This window comes from Parasteatoda tepidariorum, chromosome 12 (assembly GCF_982258835.1).
Source record: "Parasteatoda tepidariorum strain Cologne lab strain chromosome 12, Ptep-v5.0, whole genome shotgun sequence".
NCBI classification, from domain to species: domain Eukaryota; kingdom Metazoa; phylum Arthropoda; class Arachnida; order Araneae; family Theridiidae; genus Parasteatoda; species Parasteatoda tepidariorum.
Genome location: NC_141766.1, coordinates 48,596,401 through 48,619,094, shown reverse-complemented (window position 1 = coordinate 48,619,094; position 22,694 = coordinate 48,596,401). Strand labels below are relative to the sequence as shown.

The window sequence follows — 22,694 nt, the reverse complement described above, 5'->3', positions numbered from 1 at the left end:
ATGCACATAAAGCTACATCTGCACATATTTCTTAAAATATTATGTTTAAATCAGTCTGAGCGTGCAAGTTTATGAAGAACATATAGTTTTTATAGTTTTATATACACGCGGCGTGCACACACACACACACTTTATATATATATATATATATATATATATATATATATATATATATATATATATATATATATATATATATATATATATATATATATATATATATATATATATATATATATATATATATATATATATATATATATATATATATATATATATATATATATATATATACATACATATATACATATATACATACACATGCATATATATATACTTGTCAGCTCCTTTGAAAATAACACTAAAGAGAAGAAACCTGACTTTAACGCATCATATCATAAAGTGTTATGTATTATTGCCTTCTTCGTAGCACGCCTTGCGTAACAGAGAAGTGAGGACACTTAGTATTCACTCGGGTGAATTTAAAAAAATCCTGTTTAGGACTACATTATTAAACTGCTTTAAAATTGCAACTTTCAGAGCGAAACCAACTGCAGCATTGAAATCAGTGGCGCAAAAGTATCCAAGATTCATTTATAAATTTTATGCAGTTGATAAATCTTTTTTTCCCAGTATTAATTTTAGAGATGTCAATTCGGAAGTTCTTAATACTCTTTAGTATTTTTAGTAGTAGTGAATTAAACGTTAAGCAAATGTTTTTTCCTGAAACTCAGACCAGCAGATGCCTAGTCCTAGTGTTTTATTTTATTGGGCTCCTGGGCCGTGAAGCGACCCCTATCCCATTAATCTGGAATTTTAACACTGTTTTGGCTGAGCATTGAGGTAAGCAGGCAGTGGAGTTGCTTTTATGAATGTTTCAAGCCCTTTGCTTGAATAACTAAAAGGAATCAAGAAATAAAATGAGTAGATTGCTCTAAACTGTGTTTGTTTGATTTTGGAGTTGTTCAGAATTGTTTCAGCATGAGGAAACGTTATTTTCAGAAAGGTTGATGAAATTATTTGTTTTGATAGTTATGATATGAGGCGTCGGAGGTGAAATGCGCAGCTATTGGTCTGTAGTTTTTATCTTTGATATAATTTTCAAATTTAAAGATTTCATTAAAATTTGCTGTTATACATTCTATGGCTTTATCGAAAAAATCTGCGTTGTATATATGCTGTGATAGAGTTGGTATTTTGAGGTCTGCATGTATATTGGTATTCCGGATGAACCATCTTGTACAGGTTATTTTTCTAAGGATCTTGTATTGACATTAGTTTAATTTCTTCAGTAGATGTTGAGGTATCGTTGTCCAGGCAGGTGAGGCATAGATAAGTATTGGGCGGATTATTGCTGTATACAGTAGCTTCTTTAGTTTAAGTGACATATTCTGGTTATATATTAATGGTTGTATGGCTATTATTGCTGCATTTGCTTCGCCTATTGTACTTTTGATATGATCATTCCAGGTGAGTTTGCTATTGATTATAAGGTCAAGATAATTTGCTTTTTTAACTATTGGTATTGGTATATTGCACATTTTTGGCTGAAGTTGTGTAAGTATTTTAATTGATCAGCATATGCAGCCGCTACCAACTTGCTCCACTTTGAAGGAAAAAAAATTCTGTTGGTACCGAAATTTAAGTAATTTTAAGTTCAGTATTTTTCATTTCAAGTCATTTTTCCACCACTGAACATTTTTTTTCCAATTCCCACCTGGAGAAGGACCTACGTCATACAGGCATCTGAAGGGCAGATTTGTTGGCCACTTTTTCAGGGGCACCATATAAGGTGAGCCAACGTTACTCCCATAGTAAGGACAGATAGTACACACAGGAAAGTACATCCATGCCTTGCCCGGGATTCGAACCCAGAACCTTTCTGATGCAAGGGCAGTTCCCTAACACCTACACAGGCCGGTCGGTTACCACTGAACATTAAAAATGCCATATAAAATGCAACTTTCAGCAGTTATCTCTTGGTTACTCTATTAAAGAGTATGCGTAAATATCCTTATTCTACAAGTTTCACTATTTAATTTGCTACCAATTTATTCAAAACTTTTCAAAAAGCGGAACAATTGCCATCCCTGCACCTCATGGTTATCTAAATCTTTTTTTTAAATCAGATCACAAGAAAAAAAATTTCGCATCATATTTAAGAATATCAATTGTCATTAATATTCTGCGTTAAATGCCTTGTTTCGTCAAAATACTTCAAGATGGAACTAACCCACATTTGCGTTACATGGAGAGGAAAACAGCGAAAACCTCCCATGGTTAGCCTCACGCAAAGGTTCCTTACCCAATGAGGATATTTTAGGTTAGTGCAAGCCGGGTGCGGAATTCGAATCCAGCAGTCATCGCTGGGATTCGAACCCGGTTTACCGCAATGGGAGGCGGGCTCCCAATCCCCTAAGTCAACATGGTTCGCTATACAATCATTATACCATATAATTATTTTGAGACCGATAAACTTCTACTAAAGACAAATATTTTGTCCTCAATCTTGTCAACAATACAAATAACAGTCTTTATTAACTGAGTCCTTAAAGTAACTTTTCTTTGTTACCCAAAGTTTCGTTTAGAGAATGGGTTAAGTTACCTCGGAGGGCAAAATTACCCCAGCCGATGGTGCAAAAAACCTACTTAATGCGTAAAGTTTGAAAAAAAATATTTTAGTTTTGTTCTAGAATTTTAGTTTCATATCCATAATTAACAATTAAATATGTATTTCGCTCCTTAGGTGCATTCAGAGTGAAGAATTTGTCACCCAATCTTTCTTTTAAAGAATGGGTAAAGTTACCCCGGTGAGCAAAGTAACCCCAGATGACTGTACAAAAATCTACTTAATGCGCATACAGTAAAGCTTGTTTTTGTGCCGTCCTTTTATATGCGATTTTGTTTTTACAATTTCTTTAGGTCTAATGAATTATTTAATTTAATTGAAAGCATTCTTTCATCTATTTCATAAATCATTGATGTATCTTCTAAGTCCGACTTTTTTTATGCGGTCCCTATCCACCGCATAACAAATTTTTTAGGTAGTACATCGTACAAAGTTGTTTATTATACGTAAGTTTTTATAAAATTTTCGAATATTTTTTTGTACGATTTCGTTCATGCGGTCCCTATCCACCTCACAAAAACAGGTTTTACTGTAGTTTGAAAAAAAATTATTTTAGTTTTGTTTTAGGAACTTTGATTCATATCCATAATTAACACTGAAATATGTATTTTGTTCCTTAGGCCCATTCAGAATTTGTCACCCAATCTTTCTTTTAAAGAATGGGTAAAGTTACTTCGGTGGGTAAAGTAACCCCAGATGACGGTACAAAAACCTACTTTATACGTATAGTTTGAAAAAAAAATTATTTTAGTTTTGTTCTAGAAACTTTGATTCATATCCGCAATTAACTGTAAAATATTATGTTTTTCAGGCTCATTCAGAATTATGAATTTAACTTTAGTTTACTGTGTAACTAAATATTTTCTGGATAACACTACTATAAAATAAATATTTAAAGAAAATGAATTTTTCCATACCTTTGCGAAAACCGCATTTACAACAGTAGTTTTAATTCGCAATGCTCCTGTAAGTCCAAAATATTTTCTTTGAGAATTACTGAGAGAAGAGAATAATATGGCAAGAAAAAGACCTATGGAATATACGTAGTTGTGCCATTTCTTTTCCTTAGAATTTTCATCTAAAATGACACTTTTTTCAAACAAAAAAAAATGCAATTATTAAATAGTTTCACAAATTATACGAATTTTTAAAAAAAAAAATTACCTCAATATAAATACTGGTAGATAATATGTAATAATAAAAATCACTTCCATAATTGATGCGATTATTATATGTTTTTGTGACATTTTTAGTAGGAGGCCAAATAACGATTTTGTATTGAGTTGTTTTATGTTTTCTCCTTGAAATTGGGTTCCTTGCAAGCTGAAAAAAAAATAAAAAATAATAATGAATGTTTCAATATGAACGAAAGTGATAAAGAAACAGTTTGTGAATGACACACGCAAAAAAAATGCATACATGGCTTATTTTTAAATGTAGTTTGATTTGCCTTTCATTAACTGATTAGTGTCTAGTGTTTTTAAAAATGGACAATTTTCAAAACAGAAGAAAATAGTAGCGCAGTTTCAGTATTAGAACTATATTTTGCAGAAACAAGAGAGTTCTGTCAGTTAATAGTACACTAGTAATAAAAATATGTATTAACATTCTGTTTGTAGTAAAATAAAATGGGCTTTTTATATGAAAGAAAGAATTGTACACTTTTTCTCCACTTCGAGGTTTTTCAAATATGACTCTCTTTTGAGGTTTTATTTTTATTATATTTTATTTTATAACAGCCAACCCATAATTTTGGTTGTTGTTGTAGTAGTTCATTTACGTCGCACTAGGCTGCACAGTAGGCTATTGGCGACGGTCTGGGAAGCATCCCTGAGGATAATCCGAAGACATGCCATCACAATTTTAATCCTCTGCAGAGGAGATTGCACCCCCGCTTCGGTAGCCCGACGAACTGCACGTGAAGTCGAGCACTTTACGGTAGAACAGTTTAACGAGGACCAATACCGCACACCCTCGGTCCCTAAGCAGACTGATCCAAGTGGTCACCCGCCCGCACACTGAGCGCAGCCAGTGATGCTTGACTTCGGTAATCTGCTGGGAACCGTGTCTTAACGATCAGTCCACTGCGGGACCCATAATTTTTTCCGTTTACGGCTGCTAATGTTCAACTCCTTAGCCTTGTTTATTTGGACCCAATCCAGAAGACAAGGTAACTCCGGGATCAAGTATTGGGAGAAATGTGATTTCGTGGAGGAGTTTTTGATGGAATGAACCCGCATTTGCGTTGCATGGAGATGAAAACCACGAAAACTTCCCACGGTTAGTCTGGTGACAAGGGGACTCTAATCCATGATCCGTCTACTACTGAGGATATTTTACGTCAGCACTGTAGTCGGTGCGAGCTGGGTGCGGAATTCATGTGGACCACCTATCGCTGTGATTTGAACTTGGTTCACATCATTGGAATGCGAACGCTCGATCTCCCAAGCCAACATGGCTCTTAAAGAAATATAACACTTAAAATGTAATATTTTTTAATTCGATATATTTATATTGAAACTCTTAAAAAACAAAAATGCTGGTACCTTGAGTATGAGCTGTCCATTTTCTTAAACTGCGATGCAACTGATGCACTCTTCTGTTCTGAACATAAGGGTATCAAATGATCTTGGTGTAAAGAGTTTTCTTCGCTTTTTCTTAAAAGGCTGTAAAATATTTGAAGATATATAGAGTTCATATTTTTATACTGAGATTTACTAAATAACTTTTTTTTTTAACGAAATGGAAAATGTTAGGTTTAACTAAAAGTTTTCTTGAAAGTTTTAATGATAGGAGGGTAGCCTTATTAATTTTTTTAAATATTGCGAACATTATAAAGATCTTGTGAGGGCAATGAAAAGAATATTTTTTAATGATTTCTTTAGCAGAGTTATACATACGCTCGTTTGTTGTAATGGAACTGGGAGTCTGAGGCCTTACGGCCCTTTTCTCATTTATCCTGAAATTAGACTAAGAAACATACATGACAAAAATAAAGCTGGTTATATATACGGGCAGGACTGCCAACTTTGAATGCTTTCAGTAAAAATTTATTCTAGTGGTATCTAAGTTAATGTTTTAATGTATTATTTTTCATTTATTTGAATTAATTTTCCACATCACTAGGCATAGATGTTTAAAAAGTTTATACGCAACGTCACATAATTCCAGTTTTTTCTTCTTTTCTTTTTGGAGTGAGGCTTTTAAACTGTTGGCAAAATTATCAAGTCTTTTTCTTTTAAATAACAACCACTCTATGAATTATTTTGCAAAAAGCGTAGTAAGTGGTAGGCCTGCATACTGGACGAGAATTTTTTTTAACAGGTTTTTCACGGTCTGGAAAATTTCTTAAAGTGGTGGCAAAAGTGATATAGATCTAAATGTTTTAAGCGATAAAAAAAATTTTAATTTAAAGAAATTATATAAAGGTTCATAAAAATACATCGGAAATAATTTTATAATTCTCAAATACAAGCGAAACTTAAGCATTTTTCAAAAGTCTTGAAAAATCTTAACTACCACTTATTTATTTTTTCAAAATCGTGAGAACCCTGTTTTATCCTTCCTGGAGCACCAAATTTAGATTAAAACTATAGATAGGCAGCATATTAGCAACTTAGGCCGTAGATCGTGAATTCTAACTAAGGATACATACTTGTACAGGCATCTAATTTTTTACGCTGTTTGGAAAAGTTTCTTTTAGTGGTAGCTAAGTTTATGCTTTAATGTATTATTCCTTCTGTTAAAAATTTGATTTAAAGTTATTTTTCCCACCGCTTCTTGTAAATGATCCTCATGTAACAACACCACAACATCTAATAAAAAAACTAACTCAATGCCAGAACAAGATTCTTAGCGAAATAACTTGTACCAAACGGTTCATTCGGAGTACTAATATCCATGCAGATCTCAAAATTCCAACTCTATCGCAGCACATATACAGGAGAATTTTTCGATAAAGCCATAGAATGCAATACAGCAAATTTTAGCGAAATCTTCAAATTTGAAAACTATATCAAAGATAAAAACTAGAGACCAATAGCTGCATATTTTTCCTACGAAGCCGCATATCATAACTATCAAAACAAATAACTACACCAACCCTTCTGAAAATAACGTTTCCTCATGCTAACACAATTCCGCACATCTTCAACTTAAAACAAATATAGTTTAGAGCAGGCTGTTCATTTCATTTTTAATTCCTCTTTAGTTATCCAATCACAGTGCTTGAAACATTTTAAAAGCAACCCCACTTTGTCGTTAAATAGTTTAGAAGGAATTCTCACGTATAAATACTTTCTTACGCATCGCATAAAACAATTTTTAGTGGTGGTTACACAGAAATTAAATTATCGAAATATTTTAAATTTAAAACACACCATTCTCTATTCTAACTGTTATTGTGCTTGTAGTGTCTACATTGTGAAAAGAAACTTTAATTTATAAACTCATTTAAGTTTAGCTGAAGACAAAAAGTCTTCTTCTTCTTTCAAATCCTCATTTCTAGCCTAGCTCATACCTGCCAACTTTTAATCTCTTCCATTATTATTTTTCCCAGTAGTATTAAAATGGAATTAAAACTTCAATTTTAAGCAAACAAATACGTTGTATTTGAGAAAACTTAAGTTGACAACCATGATAGTAACGCATATTAATATATGTGCTCAATTTTTGTAAGAATAGTGGCGATCATAATCATTTAAAAATTAAGTTTATAAAGGAAAAAAATAGTACATAATTACTACCACTTTAAATATGAAAATAAAATCTTCCGGAAAATCCGGAAGAGTTGGCAGGTATGCTAGCTAGACAAGGTCCATGAGATTGTTCACCTTCACAAAGTCTGAAACAAGTGAGGATCTTTCAATAAGGTCTTGCTTTAAAAGACCGAGGCAGTCCAGTAGATGTTCAGGGGATGCCTGGGCCGAAGAGCACTTGGTACAGAGGGCAAAGCACTTTTCTCCTCCAGAGTACCTCAGTGATTTCAGGTGTCCACAGCGGAGACGTGTGATGGCGGTTTGAGACGGACGGTCTTTGTCAGCTGTCAAACAGCTACCCGGTCTGGTACCCTAGTACCAATTGTGACCGGGTGGAGTGAGCCATGCTGATTTACTTTTGGCTTTAGCAATGGAGAAGAGCTCTGAGGAGGTAAGAGACACTGGAGGCGCAGTGGCCTCAGCTGCACCTGCCTTGGCAAGACTATCTGTCATTTCATTGCCTGATATATCCACGTGTGAGGGTATCCATTGTACATGAATTCGACAATATTTGGAGAGGTGTAAAAGTTTACAAAGGATATTCGTGCTAGTATTGTCCCTCACTCTGTGCCAGCTAGCCAAGTGCTGAACAGCGCTTCTACTGTCGGTAAGGATCCAAATCTCTTTCGTAAATGAAAGAGACAGTATTGAGGCAAGTCCATCATCGATGGCGATAAGCTCGCTCCTAAAAACGGAACAGTGGTCGGGATTCCTTTTCTGGATCTTAATTTCGCTCATCTGAGATTTGATGAAGATCCCACTCCCGGTGTGATTGTCTTCGTCCTTGCCTCCATCCGTATATATTTGAACAGCCTCCGTTGGGATAGTATAGATTCTCTCAAGTGCTGCTTGTCTAAGATCTGCAGGGTGATCATTTTGCTTGTTGACAGCCACCGGGAGATCGGTGTGGAAAAACACCTCCGAAAGACCTTCCATGCTCTGTTTGAGGAAGTGCTGTTCCACGTTTCTAAAAGTTATGTTGGACGAAAAAACTTGGCTGAAAGAGCTGTTTCGCTTGAGTCTTTGACTATGTTGCCACTTGGCTAGTAAATCCGAAGTCCTGTTTTGTGATCCAAAACTATAGAGTTTGCTGTAATATTTTACCATGCATGCCCTTCTTCGGAGGCTCAAAGGTTGCAGGTCAGCCTCAAACAGTACAATATCACCAGGACATGAATTTCGGAGGTCAGTGATGATCCGCGCAGCGCTGAGTTGGATTCTCTCTAGTTTTTGCAAATTTGTATGGGAAGCACAACTGTAGATAGGGAATCCATATTCTAGAATAGGCCGTAAAAGTGTGCTGTAGGTGCTCCTAAGGGTCAAGGCATCAGCATCCCAGTCTCTCCCTGATATATACTTAAGTAAATGAAGACGTTTCCTTGCCTTTAGTACAAGATGGTCGATGTGTTTATTACTTAGGATCTCTGGATCTAAGACAAATCCTAGATATTTCGGTGTCAGACAAAAAGTGAGGATAAACACTCAAAATACGGCAACCATTACATTTTATTTATGTCGTGATATTAATTTCCTTAAATCTATTAATGACTCACGACATTTTTTTATGTATAAAATATTTAAAAAAATCTTTCAAGTTTTAATATTGAGTGCAAATTTAAATATAAATCACTATAATAAAACTTCCAAAAGTATTAAACTTACTCTCGCATTGTCTCGAAAGCATAGCGTAAGCGGAGAAATACACCAAAAGTTTTTAATATTCCGTTCCGGTTTCAGAATCTCGCATTTAGAATTATTTTGCAAAACGTTGCTGGTTTACGCCTAAAGCTGTTTAAGCTTCTCAGCGTATCTCACATTGTTTATTAGATGGAAAATTTGAATTCAGTCCCAATGTTGTGAATAGTTTCATGGAAAAGTTTTCCTTTTACTTTGTGGTTGACTTCTTTCTTGTATCTCAACGTTAACAAAATAAAAATTGTTAGTTTAGTCAAAAGATTGTCTAGTAAGCATTTTTATTGAGAAGCCTTTTTGCTTAGTGGTCAACTTCTTTTTTGTATCTCACATTTTTTACATGATAAAAATTATTAGTTTAGTCAAAAGATTGTCTTGTAAGCATTCTCAATGAGAAGCTTATTTTCTTTGAAGTTGGCTTTTTTCTAGTATCTCGCATAGTTTACAAGATAGAAAAACTGTAGATAATCCTAAGGATATCTGTAAACAATATTATCTAGTAGCTTCCCTTTCGCTTAAGTTAACAGTTCAAGAAGTTCTCAATGACCATAGTGAAGATTCACGCGTACAAATTTTATATCAATTTCACTAAAAAGTAAGAAATTTATTTTTAAAAAAGTATTTTACTCACCCTATGATCCAACTGAAGGATAAACGAGACTGAAGAGGTGAACCTTCCAATGGACAATTATCCTACAATTGAATTAATCATATTGAAAAAATTATTTCTTGTTAGGCTAACTAGCTCATGTCTTACCAAGGGTTATGGAGATAGTTTAAGCGTGCATTTATCTGCGAACTCAAACACAGTAACGGTTTAAAAAATGTGAAAAAAAGACCAATTTTTTTACCTGTGTTTGAATTCTTCCAGTAAAAAAATATTTCAAAATGAAAGAATATATGTTGAAATTGGCCAACTTAATACCTGTAGCTAAAATAAAATTGAATCTATTAAAGCGGATTGAATCCTGATAATAATAATGTAATAATAATATCCTTATTATAATAATTGAATCCCTTAAAGCCTCATGAAAAATTAGCCATCACTGTTTCAACTTTGCCTGGTAGTGGCTACCCTATTTTGTGAGCAAAACTCAGACTCGAACGAGAACTCAAAACTTTCGTCGTTTCTCCATTACGAAGTCGTTATGGAGAAATCCTTACGGGAAGGCATTGGCCCACATTGGGTTGTCTGGCCAACTATGATGAGGATAATGATTCTTCAATTCAAAGAACAATATACCATACTTTGCAATGAGCAAAAGCTTGGTTTTGCAATGACAAAACGTTGTAGGCGTTCGGAAATTCACCTGCCTAGAATGTCCCAAACACGCTCGATTGGGTTCATGTCCGGAGAACAGGCTGGAAAATTCATTCGTATGATTCCTTATTCCAGACAAAAATCATTCACCAAAAGGAAATCATTCAGTTAGCATGATGTGGCCTGCAATTATCATCCATTAACATGAAGTCATCTCCAATTGCTGCAGCGTAAGGCACTACAATAGGTTTCAGGATCTCATCCCTATCTCCGTGTCAATTGATATGGAGATCGATGCGCTCATCAAAGGAGATTCCAGCATAGACCACCACCACTCCCCCACCGTTAAATCTTACCCTTTCGTGCATGAACGCAGGATTGTTTCTAGCGCCCTCCAGATGAAAATACCCTTCACATTCCCTCCAGATGAAAATACATCTATTATCAGGATGAATCGAAAATCGGGACTCGTCAGAGAAAAGAATATTGTGCCATTCATTTTGCCACCTGTTCACATGCTCTGTTGCCACTCCCTGTAGGCGAGATGGTGCCTTGCTATTAACGTAACACACACCATTGGTCTACGAGCATACGGACCTTCAGCGTGAAGGGGGTTTCGGACAGTTTGTGAAGAAACTGTAATGTCAGTAGCCAAGCTAATGTGTTGTTGAAGAGAGGCATTCATATTTCGGTGTCTCCGAGTCGTAAGCATTAAATAAAGGTCTTCATTTGGGTGATGTTGCACATCCACGCCCTTGTTCTGCATTTCCAGTTTCCAAAAAAAAAACGGTTCCAGATCCTAGAAATCACACTTTCTGAAACTCAAATGGCATCTACTACTTTATTGGCTTGCGTTTGGCTCCCCTTTAACCGGCCAACAACTCTCCAAGCTTCTGATTCGATTAAATGACTTCGATGAGACATCGCACTCACCGAAATAGTGCGCTTACTGAAAGCCAATCATTCTTTTCCGATTTGTCTTAAGTTGAAAGCCAATTTTCATACTGCAAAGTATGAAAATTAGAAAAATTTGCACTTGTGACTCTCTTCTGCCATTTTATGCAACAAAAAAAATTGCGTATACCGCATTTTATCCAAGACTTATAATATTCTTTAATTGTTTTGAGCAGTGCATTAAAAAAATAAATAAAAATAGCATTACACCGGTATCAAAGGATTATGTTAGGAAACTTTCAACCATTGTTTGCAAGATTGAAGCTTAATCTATAAAGCTTATCATATTTTCTATCATAAAATTAGCGCATTTTTTTACTTTCTTCGCAATTAAACTACGAGGGCTGTTTTTTTAATTAACGGATGTTTGAAAATAGAAACCAAACAAAAGAGAGTTTTCCTGAAGCAAATTTATTTTCTGATTCTACATACGTTTCCCTTTTTTTTCCTTCAAAATAGTAGCCAAGTTTGCTCTAACACTTATCATACCTTACAACTAGATTTAGAATACCCCCTTCATAGTAACTTGCCACCCGCTCCGATAACCAAGAGGCCGTTTTCACCTCTTCATCATCGTTGTACTGGTTGCCACCACAAAGATATTTGAAGCATTGGAAAAGATGAAAATCACTTAGCTCAAGATCTGGGCTATATTGGGGGTGATCAAAAGCTTCTCGGCGAAAAGAGTCCAATAAGACTCGGGACAGAGCTGTAGAGCGAGTCATTGTCATGGAGTAGCAAAATTTCATGTCAGCATGGCAGTTGAAAGTTTGTAATTTTCACAAATCTGCCGGTGAATGTAAGAATCAGACAGGTTTTTTGCCGACTAAAAATGCATCCCTGATCGTACCTCATATGCGGCGGGTAATTTGTTAAACTTGAGCATTTTAAAGACACAAAACAGACCATATAGGTCACCTTCACAGTTATAACTTAGCACAGTTGTTCCCAAGGAATGCCAAGACACGACGTAAGCACTCGTCCTCTATTAGTGTACACAACGAAACGACCCTTACTTAAAAAACAGCCCTCGTAATACTTTGTGTAACTGAAAAAATAAATAATTACCCTATGTTCTCCTACACGTGGATGAGCTGCTCGATCAGGAATTGTCGATAGAATTAACTGGATTAGAGAAATAGTGAATGATAAACTATCATCGACCAAGCTGACCACAGATGTCCAGATCTCCTAAAAATTTTCATGTATGAAAAATAAGTTTTCCAGCGATAATTTTCATGATTTTTAGAGCTGTTTGTATCCTTAATAAGAGAAAAAAATCTCTTTTTTACGAGATACAAATTGCCCTGGCCCTGTTTACACGGTGGTCCCTGATTGGAAAATTTGAAAAAGTGGTAAAAAAGAGCATGGCAATAAATTGTATTAGTTTATCCATGCATACCAAAAAATATTTTTTTAAATAAATAGGGCTGAAATAATGGAGCTCTTTAAATTATAGTGAAATAAAATTTTTTTAAGAAGACTACTTTATAAAAAAATTTTCATCACTTTTAAAAATTTTACAGAATTTAACCACTTAGTATTGATACAATATAATGATAATAGCAGGGATGCGAACTTGCTCCGGACAGCAAATAAATATTTTCGAGTGGTAGACTTTTAATGGATGTTTTTTGGTTTACTAAATTCAATTTGTAGGGTTTTTACTAACCACTACTTCTAAATAATTTATGTGATACAACACTTTGTTACAGCAGGGCTGCTACGGACAACTAAAAATACAAAAATTACTGACTCATAAAACTCAAAATTTTATTAAAAGAAATTACAATTACAGAGATGTCAACTTGCAAACGAAACGGACCTTAAAAAGTAAAAAAAGTAAACGGACCCCTTGAATAACTTTTGATCTAATTATTGGATCTTTACATTTTAGGACTCGTCTTAATGGTTTGTGGAGATGACTTCAAATATGTTAATTAATTAGTGCGGATGATATTTTAAGTCACAAAACAAGACACAAATATGCACTTCCCTGAATAAACATACCTTTTTTTGACGGATTTGGATTTTTGATCCCTAAAATATAGGATGTTGCCACAATATAGGAAATATGGTTCCGATAGTATGATCAGGAGAGCGGTCTAAAGTTTAAATCCCTTAAGGCAGTGTTTCCCAAAGTGTGGTACGCGTACCCCCAGGGGTACGGGAACAGTTTAGCGGGGATACGCGTTCTTATGCGAAATATCTTGCAACACGCGAAAATTTCAAAATTTTTTATTTAAAAACAAAGCTAGCCATGAAAATTTACGATTACGTATTTTTCTATTGGTTATTTTTTTGCAGAGTTAACAGTTAATAATTAGTGGTGTCAACAGCCAACTGTGATTTTTAACTTTAGTGCAATTTTTTTACAGCAAAAAATATATAATTTTTTTATTAGTGGTACACAGCGTTACAAAAAATTTAGAAAAGGTACACAAAAGTCATCAGTTTGGGAAACACTGCCTTAAGGTAAACTTCACTTTTTGCCTAGTTCGTTTTATCTCGAGAAATTCTTAGGCAGTTCAAAAATTTTTTGCACACAATTATACAATTTATTTATTGAAAGATAATTCCCTGCAAAAAGTATTTTTTAGTAAATTTTTATAATTTTTCATTATTTTATTTACTAATGGTCAAAAAAAATTTTATTGTATGTTATACAATGCATCATTTTAAAAAATTTAATTTTACATGCCAAAATACAAATTTTGAGCTCAATCAAATACACAACTTCTTTAAAATACGACTATTCAACAGATTTTGCTCAAAGTTTGTACTTCGTCATGTGCAAAATTACATTATTTAAAATAATGTACAAAATTCCCTACCTAACATTTAAACATTTTTTTCCGACTATTAAAATATTAAAAAAATGATAAATATTTGACAAAAGTAGTTTTTTGCTTGAAATTGTCTTTGGATAAACTCTTGTTCAGAGAAAATATGTTTTTGTGTCTGATTTCGTAATTTAAAATATCGGCCAGCCTTAATTAATTAGCATATTTGAAGTCACCCCCTAAAACCATTAAGATTGAGTTCTAAATCTCATTATTAGATCAAAAGTTATTCAAGTTGATCCGTTTCTTAATTTGTGCTTTGTGCAACACTCTTCCCACTTTTCTTTCATTAACAATTTATTTAGAAAGTCATTGATTTTTTATATCAAAATTATTTTAAATAAAAAATTTATTTAAATATTAACGTTAAAAAAATTAAGATTATATTATGTTCTAATATTAATTTATAAATGATATTAAAATGTTACTCACGGAATCTAAGACATGTATATCACTATAAATGCTTATTAGAGTTGTGATAGTTGAAATCATCCAAAATGAAGGCAAAGCTAAAGAAACTCGCATCCCTCTGTTTTTACACATCAAAGTAATTATAACAGTTAGCACCTGTATAGGAATTTAAAACATTTTCATAAACTATAATTTTTAAACTAAGTAACATTCACATTTTAATTGTCAATGTTTATAAGTTTTTGAGCTAAAAATAAAACTCTTATTACGAAACAATGATAAATCTAGAAAATGAAGAGAAATATAAAGCATGGAAAATGTGGTAAGAAACTAATGATAATAGTTTTTGGTTTTAGTTTACATAAACATACTCTTCATCTACAAATAAATCAAAAAATATATTTCCGAGTGAAGCAGAGATAGTGTTTTGTAATCCCATTAGAAGGCCTTTTAATTCTAGTTACGCTATTTAAAAATATTCTTCGAGTTAAAATTGATTTATAAAAAGAAATTCAACTTGCTTATTAACTCAATTTAGTTTGATTATTAAGATATTTTTTGTGGGAAGGTGGTTAAGATTTTTAAAAATTTACTTACTGTAAAGAATTAGCCATAAACTTCTAGACGGAGCAACATTGGGCCACCTAATATGGTGCCCCTGAAAGAGGGGCCAACAAATCAGCCCTGTAAATGCCTGAATTGACGAAATGTTAACGCAAGTGGGAAATAAAAAAAAAAGCATATCAGCCCTGTAAATGCCTGAATTGACGAAATGTAAACGCAGGTGGGAAATAATTTTTTTTTCAGTAGGTGAAGTCAGAAATAACTTCCTGTGCAATTTAATAGATCGACACTAGCAAAGTTATAATACGAATGAATTTCATATTCATTAGCTTGAACGTAGTTTAACGTGATAACTGGTGGAAGAGTACTTACAAAATAGGGCACACTTAAGAGCGTACTAGCCCTGGATTTTTGAAGCTAATTTAGGTACTGATTTAAGAAGGGAAGGAGGAAAAACTTTATAAGTAAATGTGATTGATTGATAATAATGATTGAATAATGATTGATAGCAAATCACCATGAAATCTCCGAAAAATTTCCTAACAAAATCATAAAATCATCTTTAATAATCAGTATAGAAGTTAATCAATAATCAGCAAAGAAGTATTCAAATACAGCAATTAATTTGGGATTGAAGGAGTATTAGTTTATTATAAAGCATATTTTTGTGTAAAAATACATATAAGTTCTATGTTTCTAATAATATTTATTTAGTCACATAAATCTATCTCAATTTCAACATGGAGAGTAAATTGTTTATGTTATTAATTTAAGTAGGTATTTTTAATTATTTCATAAATATTCTTCTTTTCTTTCAGATTGAACGAAAGGAAAATTAATGAGAAAAAGAAGAAAATTAAACTAAATGCTTTATTATTTTTTACGAAAAACTATAAATGTGCGAAATCGTAAAGAATTTGAGAGAGAAATGGTAAAAAAAAAGTTCTCTTACTATGGTAATGAAATAGGATGAAGTTCTGATTATGCCATCTAATCCACCTTCAGGGTTATTTATATACAAATAAAGAGCTATAGAGAAGTCCAAAGTGCAAACTAGCAAAAGAGCCACTTTTAGAACCTATTTAAAAAAGAATATTAGTATTATTTTGCATTTTAATTCCTTGCATTCTACATTGTCACAGATAAAAAACTCTTAGTTTTGACGATTCTGCAATCTTCGAGCTATATTTCGTTAGTCTTGATAATTTTTTGCTACGAAATCACGTGCTTTGTGACGAAACGGGAACCGTTAAATACATGACGAAAATGTTTCCTCAACCTGAAACCTCACAGTAGTGCATTAATTTCTTTGCATTCTACATTGTCATTGATGAAACTCTCACTTTTGACAATTCTGCAATCTTCGAGCTATATTTCGGTAATCTTGAGAATTATCTCGTCACGAAATCACGTGATTTGAGACGAAACGGGAACTCTTAAATATATGACAAAAATGCTTCCTCAACGTGAAACCTCAAAGCATTGTTGGAGTTTGTTAATTAGAATGACGAAACTAAGATGGAGACAAGACGATCCGAATTAAAGTGCAATGCAAAGAAATTAATATAGCTCGAAGATTGCAACTAGTGCAAGCCAACTAGTGCAGAAGCCGTGTAATTTATCTCTCAGCTATTTATTATATAGTTACTTTATTTATTATACAGCTATTTATAATATAGTTATTTATCTTTCTCAAATTATTAAGGTGACACTGACCCAGACATATGGTAATTGAGTGAATAACGAAATATTTCTATACTATTGACGAAATAAGTTTTCCCGAAAAAGTGACTATTGTTATTTCACCATTACTTTGTTCAAAATAAAACTATTTAGTAATACTTTGAACTAACATTGATTATATATATGATTAAACTAACAATAATTAAAGTAAAAGCAAAGTAAGTCTGTCAAATTAGCAACGACTACACTTAAGTTACCGTTCTTTATTTAATTACATCCTGATTCTGATTTTGTACGAATGCTTTTCTGAATCACCCGTCCCCAAGGGGTTAATGGTTCGAGGAGGTGACCTTAAATATGCTAATTAATAAGTACAAACAATATTTTTAGTTACGAAATCAGACTCAAAAACTTACTTTCTATGAATAATTTTTTTTTTTTTTTTTTTTTTTTTTTTGACGGATTCGGATTTTTGACCCCAAGATATAAGGACGGGGTAGCAGCAACCTAGAAAGTATGGTCCCGATAGTTCGGTCAGGAGAGCGGTCTAAAGTTTGGACCTTTTAATGTTAATTTGACTTTTTGTGTATTTTGCTATATCTCAAGAGCATTTAAAGCGAATTGAAAGATTTTTACACACAATTATAAAATTTGTTTACACAAAGATAATTGCATACAAAAAATAACTTTTACTAAATATTAATTATTTTTCGTATTTTATTTAATAATGGTCAAAAAATGTTAAAATGTAAGGTGTACAATTTTTTGCATAATTTTAAAGAATATAATTTTAAATGATAAAATACAAAGTTTGAGCAAAATTGGTTGAATAGCTCCTGAGAAATTGAATTTAAAAAAGCAAGATGTTAGGATTTTAAATAAGTTTTTAAAATCATGAAAATACTTACCATCTTGGTTATTGAATGGCATGTCCATGGGGATGGATTAATTCGCGTTTTGCAGATCTTTATAAACTCAAAAGGAGCGACAACCCAAAGAACAGCACAAGAAGCTATAACTAATATCAGATTTTGGAAACATTTGCTGACACTCGGATCTTCTGTGTCCCAGGAAATACTTGAATTCTAAAAATAGATCATTCAATTATCATTCCATCATTTCAAACAATATTGATCATTCCATTGCTTACATCGTAACTTTGATAAAAAGGCATAAAAATAATTAATGCATAGCTACATCATGTATGTCATACACCATACAATGTATTTATAACTATTAAAAGATGCTATATACAAAAATTACCTTGTACTTTCGATACTTTAAATATATTACATTCAACCCCATTTAAAGGAATACCATCGGCTCCAGCCAAATTAATGCAATTAAGCAAGTAATTCGATTAAAAGGGGGTGCAGTATTCAATCTGAAATTCTAAGTTTTTGTGAAATTTTACTTTTTATTAGTATTTAATGGTATTTACAGTTTTTTGATTAAAAACTCAGTTTTATGATCAATAAACAATTATAGTTAAAACTGTCTGAGTTAGTATCATAAAATATAAATGTCATTCAAAGTTACATGAAATTAAACCAATGTTAGTGAAAAGTATAATATAGGTACTAAAATATTATTTGATCCCTTCCAAAAAATATCAATAATTGAAGATTGAAACTGAAGATTGAATTGAAACTGAACGGGAAACCGTTCAGTTTCGTTCATGATTTGCGCATTTCTTTCAAATGCATTCAGAATTTTTTTTTTCGTTTTTACTCTTTTTTTCTTTTCCTTGAAACTTAAGAAATTCCAAAGTAATGAGCTATTTTAGCATGGAATTTTTTGAAATTTATTGTTTCCAAGATTCGTTTTTTTTTTTCACGATTAATTCAAATTATTCCTTTTCGCGCTCAACTTGCAACCAACTCAGAGTTATTCACTAGATTAAGCAGTGATCATTCTATTTAAGAGAAAGACGCACTGTATACTAGTGTGCCAGGTTTTTGAAAGTTTTTCTTATCAAAGCTAATAGAGCCCCAGGAGGGGATTACAAGTCTTGACTGCAAAACAAAACACTCTGTACCTTTTTTTACATTCTAAATGATGTGTGAATGAAGTAAGTCAGAGCAGGGGTGAAAGCGAGACGGAAAAGAGGAAAGGCTGGTAGTAAAACCATTTCAGTTATAGCTAGTTTTGGGCAGGAGTTTACTTATTCTTTTTTTAAATTTTTCAACAATATCTACTTTATCTTGGAAAAGAAGCAGTTTTATATGAAGAATTATGCCAGAATTATAAAAGAAATCTTGATAGTTACAGATATTTCATTTTTTTCGAAAAAAATGCTGGAATGAAATGTTTTACGTACCAGGTTTTTCTCTTTTCCGTCTTGCTATATAAGGGCTTTCACTCATGAGTCAGAGAGGCAAAACCCCCTTCTTTTACTTCTACGTATAAGTGGTATAAGTGGTAGCAAGATTTGATTAAATTTCAGACTTTACCTCAACACCTGTTTAGACCAACTAATGAACAGGAATTCCCTATTAACCCGTTTTGTTCCGAATTTATATATGGAAATGATACAAAAAGTGGTTTAATATATTATCGAAATTAATTAGTTTTTCCACTGTTATGTCATTCAAAAAGTCTTGGATAGATCAAAAAGTATTTGCTCCTTATAATTCTAGATCTAATCAGAAATAACTAAATCATTGTGGTATATGAAAATCTTTTAATTCACCCAGATAAATGAAAATGCTGATAAAAATTTCCCACCACAATGAATGTCTTTGAAAAAAGGAACTGTCCTAAATATATGATGCTGGGCGTTAACCGGTTAAAGTGACCACCTATTGTATCCTTATCTTAACTGAAAAACGGAAATTTCATTTTAGCACGGAAAACATTTCTCAAAAATAATTTCTTTATTTTATTTCAGTACCTCTTCTTTACGCAATTAGGCAGGGACAGAAAGCAATAAATATCTGTTTGAACGGGGAAGTTTAACATTAGTTTCATATAAAATGATTTGATTCCATTTAATTTTATTCGTATAAGAGGGTGAATCAATTATTCGATCTGTAATAAGTGGGAACGACTGTACTTATAAAACAATGCTTATTTTATTATAAGCATTTTTTCATTGTTTTACAATTTTAATTAACGAAAAACAATATGAATCTGTCATTTAAAGTTAAAAATTTATTGAAACATCCCGTCACCAACATCAGGGGGAAAATTTTAGCATAGTATTTTTTCTTCCATAAATAATACAATTGTGTATTGTAGAGTGCTTAGTTACATTAGAGTAGTAGTTACGCTAGATCTTTTTCTTACTCTAGTTTGGTATAGATAGTTTAATATGTGTACCAAATCAATCTATCTTCTAACTAAGATATTTTGGTGTTAACACATTGCTGACCGGCAACTTGCTTGAAAAATATCCCATGTGCCCGGCTATTGTTTTAAAAGCGGATGTGGAAGTAAAACAATGTAAATAAACTTTAAATTTTTTTAATTTTCAATGCCGTATGATAAAGAGTATAACAATCACCTACGTGTAATGGTACACCACAAGTTTTGCAAATATATCAGGTTTCGTAAAGTTATAATAAATTGGTAGAGAATTAAATAGTAAAACTTGAAAAATAAGGAAAATTCAGCCCACCTTTTAAAAAAGTCACCACGAGATCACTGTTAACGAAAACACGAGTTAACTCGTGACCGGTCACCAACGTTTGGCCACGAAAACACGAGTTAACTCGTGACCGGTCAGCAATGTGATAAGGAAGGTTATTGTTTTTTGAACAGAACTTCAGTATGTCAATTTTAGTCTCTTCTTTGACCATCTAGGGATGTCGTCTTTTTGCAGTTAAAGGGGAAAATTTCTTCTAGTGGTAGTTAATTTTATGCTTGAGATTCTTTGTTTTATTAATTTGATTTAAAGCTATTTTAATAAAAATGATTCAAAAGCCCTTTTCTTTTCCGATTTCTTGGGACGAGGCTTTCAAAGTGTTTGCAAAATTACCGAAAATTCTAGAAGATTATTTTTTAACTTTCTAGCACTCTATGAAATATTTTGCATACTTGCTTTCGTTTGCAATTCCTATAAAGGTGGCAGCAAAATATTTTATATTTTTTAAAAATAGATATATTTTTTAATTCTTTCTCAATTTAGCTACCACTTTATACATTAACAAATGAGTAGTGCGTCTTTTATATATTTAAAACTATTTACATACCGTGCTAGCGAGAATTATTTAAATCATATTTGAAAAGGTGAGTGGACGAACGGTGTATGTGATTTCTAATATAGCATTTATATGCAACTTCGAAATTTATTTTCATAAAATCAGGAACACGGTTCACTGATTTTTCTTTCCCACTAGTTAGTAGTAATATTTACCTACTAGACAGAACAGTTTTTTTTATTTTTACCGATGATGCTGTTTCGAAATTAGAGAAATAAAAAAACGTAGATTTCGAGTTTTTTGAAAGTTTGAATGCCTATATCTACTAAAAAAATCAATAACTCATTAAATTGCTGGGTCACAAAGCTTGTTCTTATAGTGAACTTTAATTTTCAGTAAAGAAGTAACTGATGTGTTGTTGTTTAACCACGATTTTCAGAAAAACGCCAAAAACTGAATTTTTCACTAACTTAGACAAAGAAACAATACTGCCTGCTGGAAACGAGTGCATATCCATAACTAAACACTGATATGCTAATAATATAGTAAAACAAAACTTTGGGGTGTTGTTGCTTTCTTTAGACAAGTCTTTTAAAACACACTTATATTTCACTTTTAAATAATTACTTTGAACTTTGAAAGTTCCAACAGAGGAGGGAAATTTTTTTTATATAAGTAATAAAACACATAATAGTAATACGACATATAAGTAATAAAACACATAATAGTAATACGACATATAAGTAATAAGACTCATATAAGTAATTTTTTTAATATATATTGTTTAGTTGAAATATAATGATAAAGACGACCATATTTACATTTAAATAATTTAAATAAACATACAAACGTCCATACAAAATTTTTCTATAAAAGAACTGTTTGCATAGTTAAAAAAATTCTTGTTTGTTGTTGTTTCATCGTTACAACTACAAAGAATTATAACTAGAATTAGTAAATAATGGGAAAATGTGTAAATATATATATAAACACGAATATTTTCAGTTTAGCTGTAAAAGAAGTGAAAGTGAATTAGAGAAAATTATGCTAAATTGCTTTATTGTTTCTTGTTTTAGATATTATTTAATGTTTAACTAGCCAATGTCAGAAGAACATTTTCGAGAAGTTTTCCCCATGGTGCATAAAAACTTTGATTATGAGGCTCACTCAAAATAAGTCTATTATATATAAACATAAACAAAAACAACATTATAACATTAAGTGGAAATTTTCTCAGACATTAGCTTTAAATGAATTAAGTCTGCTTTTAAACACAATATTTCAAACTTTCAAACAATATAAAAATAAATATCAATAAAATTAAGAAACTGAATCCCACAAAGAAAAAGGCTTTTATATAGTTGAAAAACAAATATGTTCATACCCAAAATTGAGTTCTACAAATTTGTTCGAACCCCATGCCTGTTAATCATCGCTTCCAAAGTGAAATAAGGTTCGAATAGTTTTTTTTTATCAGTCAGCAATATTTCTTGTCACGTTGGATAGCTATTCATTAGATAATCAACAGTGATAAATTTAATCATTATCAGGGCATACTGAATCAGATTTAGTTTATTTTTGGTTTTATTTTCGAATTACGTATTAATTGTATGTTAAATAATATGGATTATGCGATTTACTGTTAAAGCCGTGTTTTTAAAAGTTATTATTCTTTTTTTTTATATTCTGTTTATTTTTAGTTTTATTTTCGAATTACGTGTTAATTGTATGTTAAATAATATGGATTATACGATTTTC

At 32.2% G+C, this 22,694-nt stretch overlaps 1 protein-coding gene across 2 annotated transcripts in view; it reads right to left on the bottom strand.

Moving 5' to 3' along the window:
* The window catches only part of LOC107442091 (multidrug resistance-associated protein 1), a 70,084-nt gene extending 47,648 nt beyond the window's left edge, over positions 1–22,436 (bottom strand). For both annotated transcript variants that reach the window (XM_087155935.1, XM_087155936.1), the window contains exons 1-9: positions 22,321–22,436; positions 17,703–17,879; positions 16,064–16,189; positions 14,569–14,703; positions 12,362–12,484; positions 9,710–9,771; positions 5,176–5,295; positions 3,794–3,952; positions 3,547–3,718 (exon numbers count right to left, since the gene is read on the bottom strand). In XM_087155935.1, the coding sequence (XP_087012061.1) occupies positions 3,547–3,718; positions 3,794–3,952; positions 5,176–5,295; positions 9,710–9,771; positions 12,362–12,484; positions 14,569–14,703; positions 16,064–16,189; positions 17,703–17,879; positions 22,321–22,356 (1,110 nt within the window). In that variant the 5' untranslated portion in view covers positions 22,357–22,436. The remainder of the gene's footprint in view (positions 1–3,546; positions 3,719–3,793; positions 3,953–5,175; positions 5,296–9,709; positions 9,772–12,361; positions 12,485–14,568; positions 14,704–16,063; positions 16,190–17,702; positions 17,880–22,320) is intronic.
* Between the last annotated feature and the right edge of the window lie 258 nt (positions 22,437–22,694).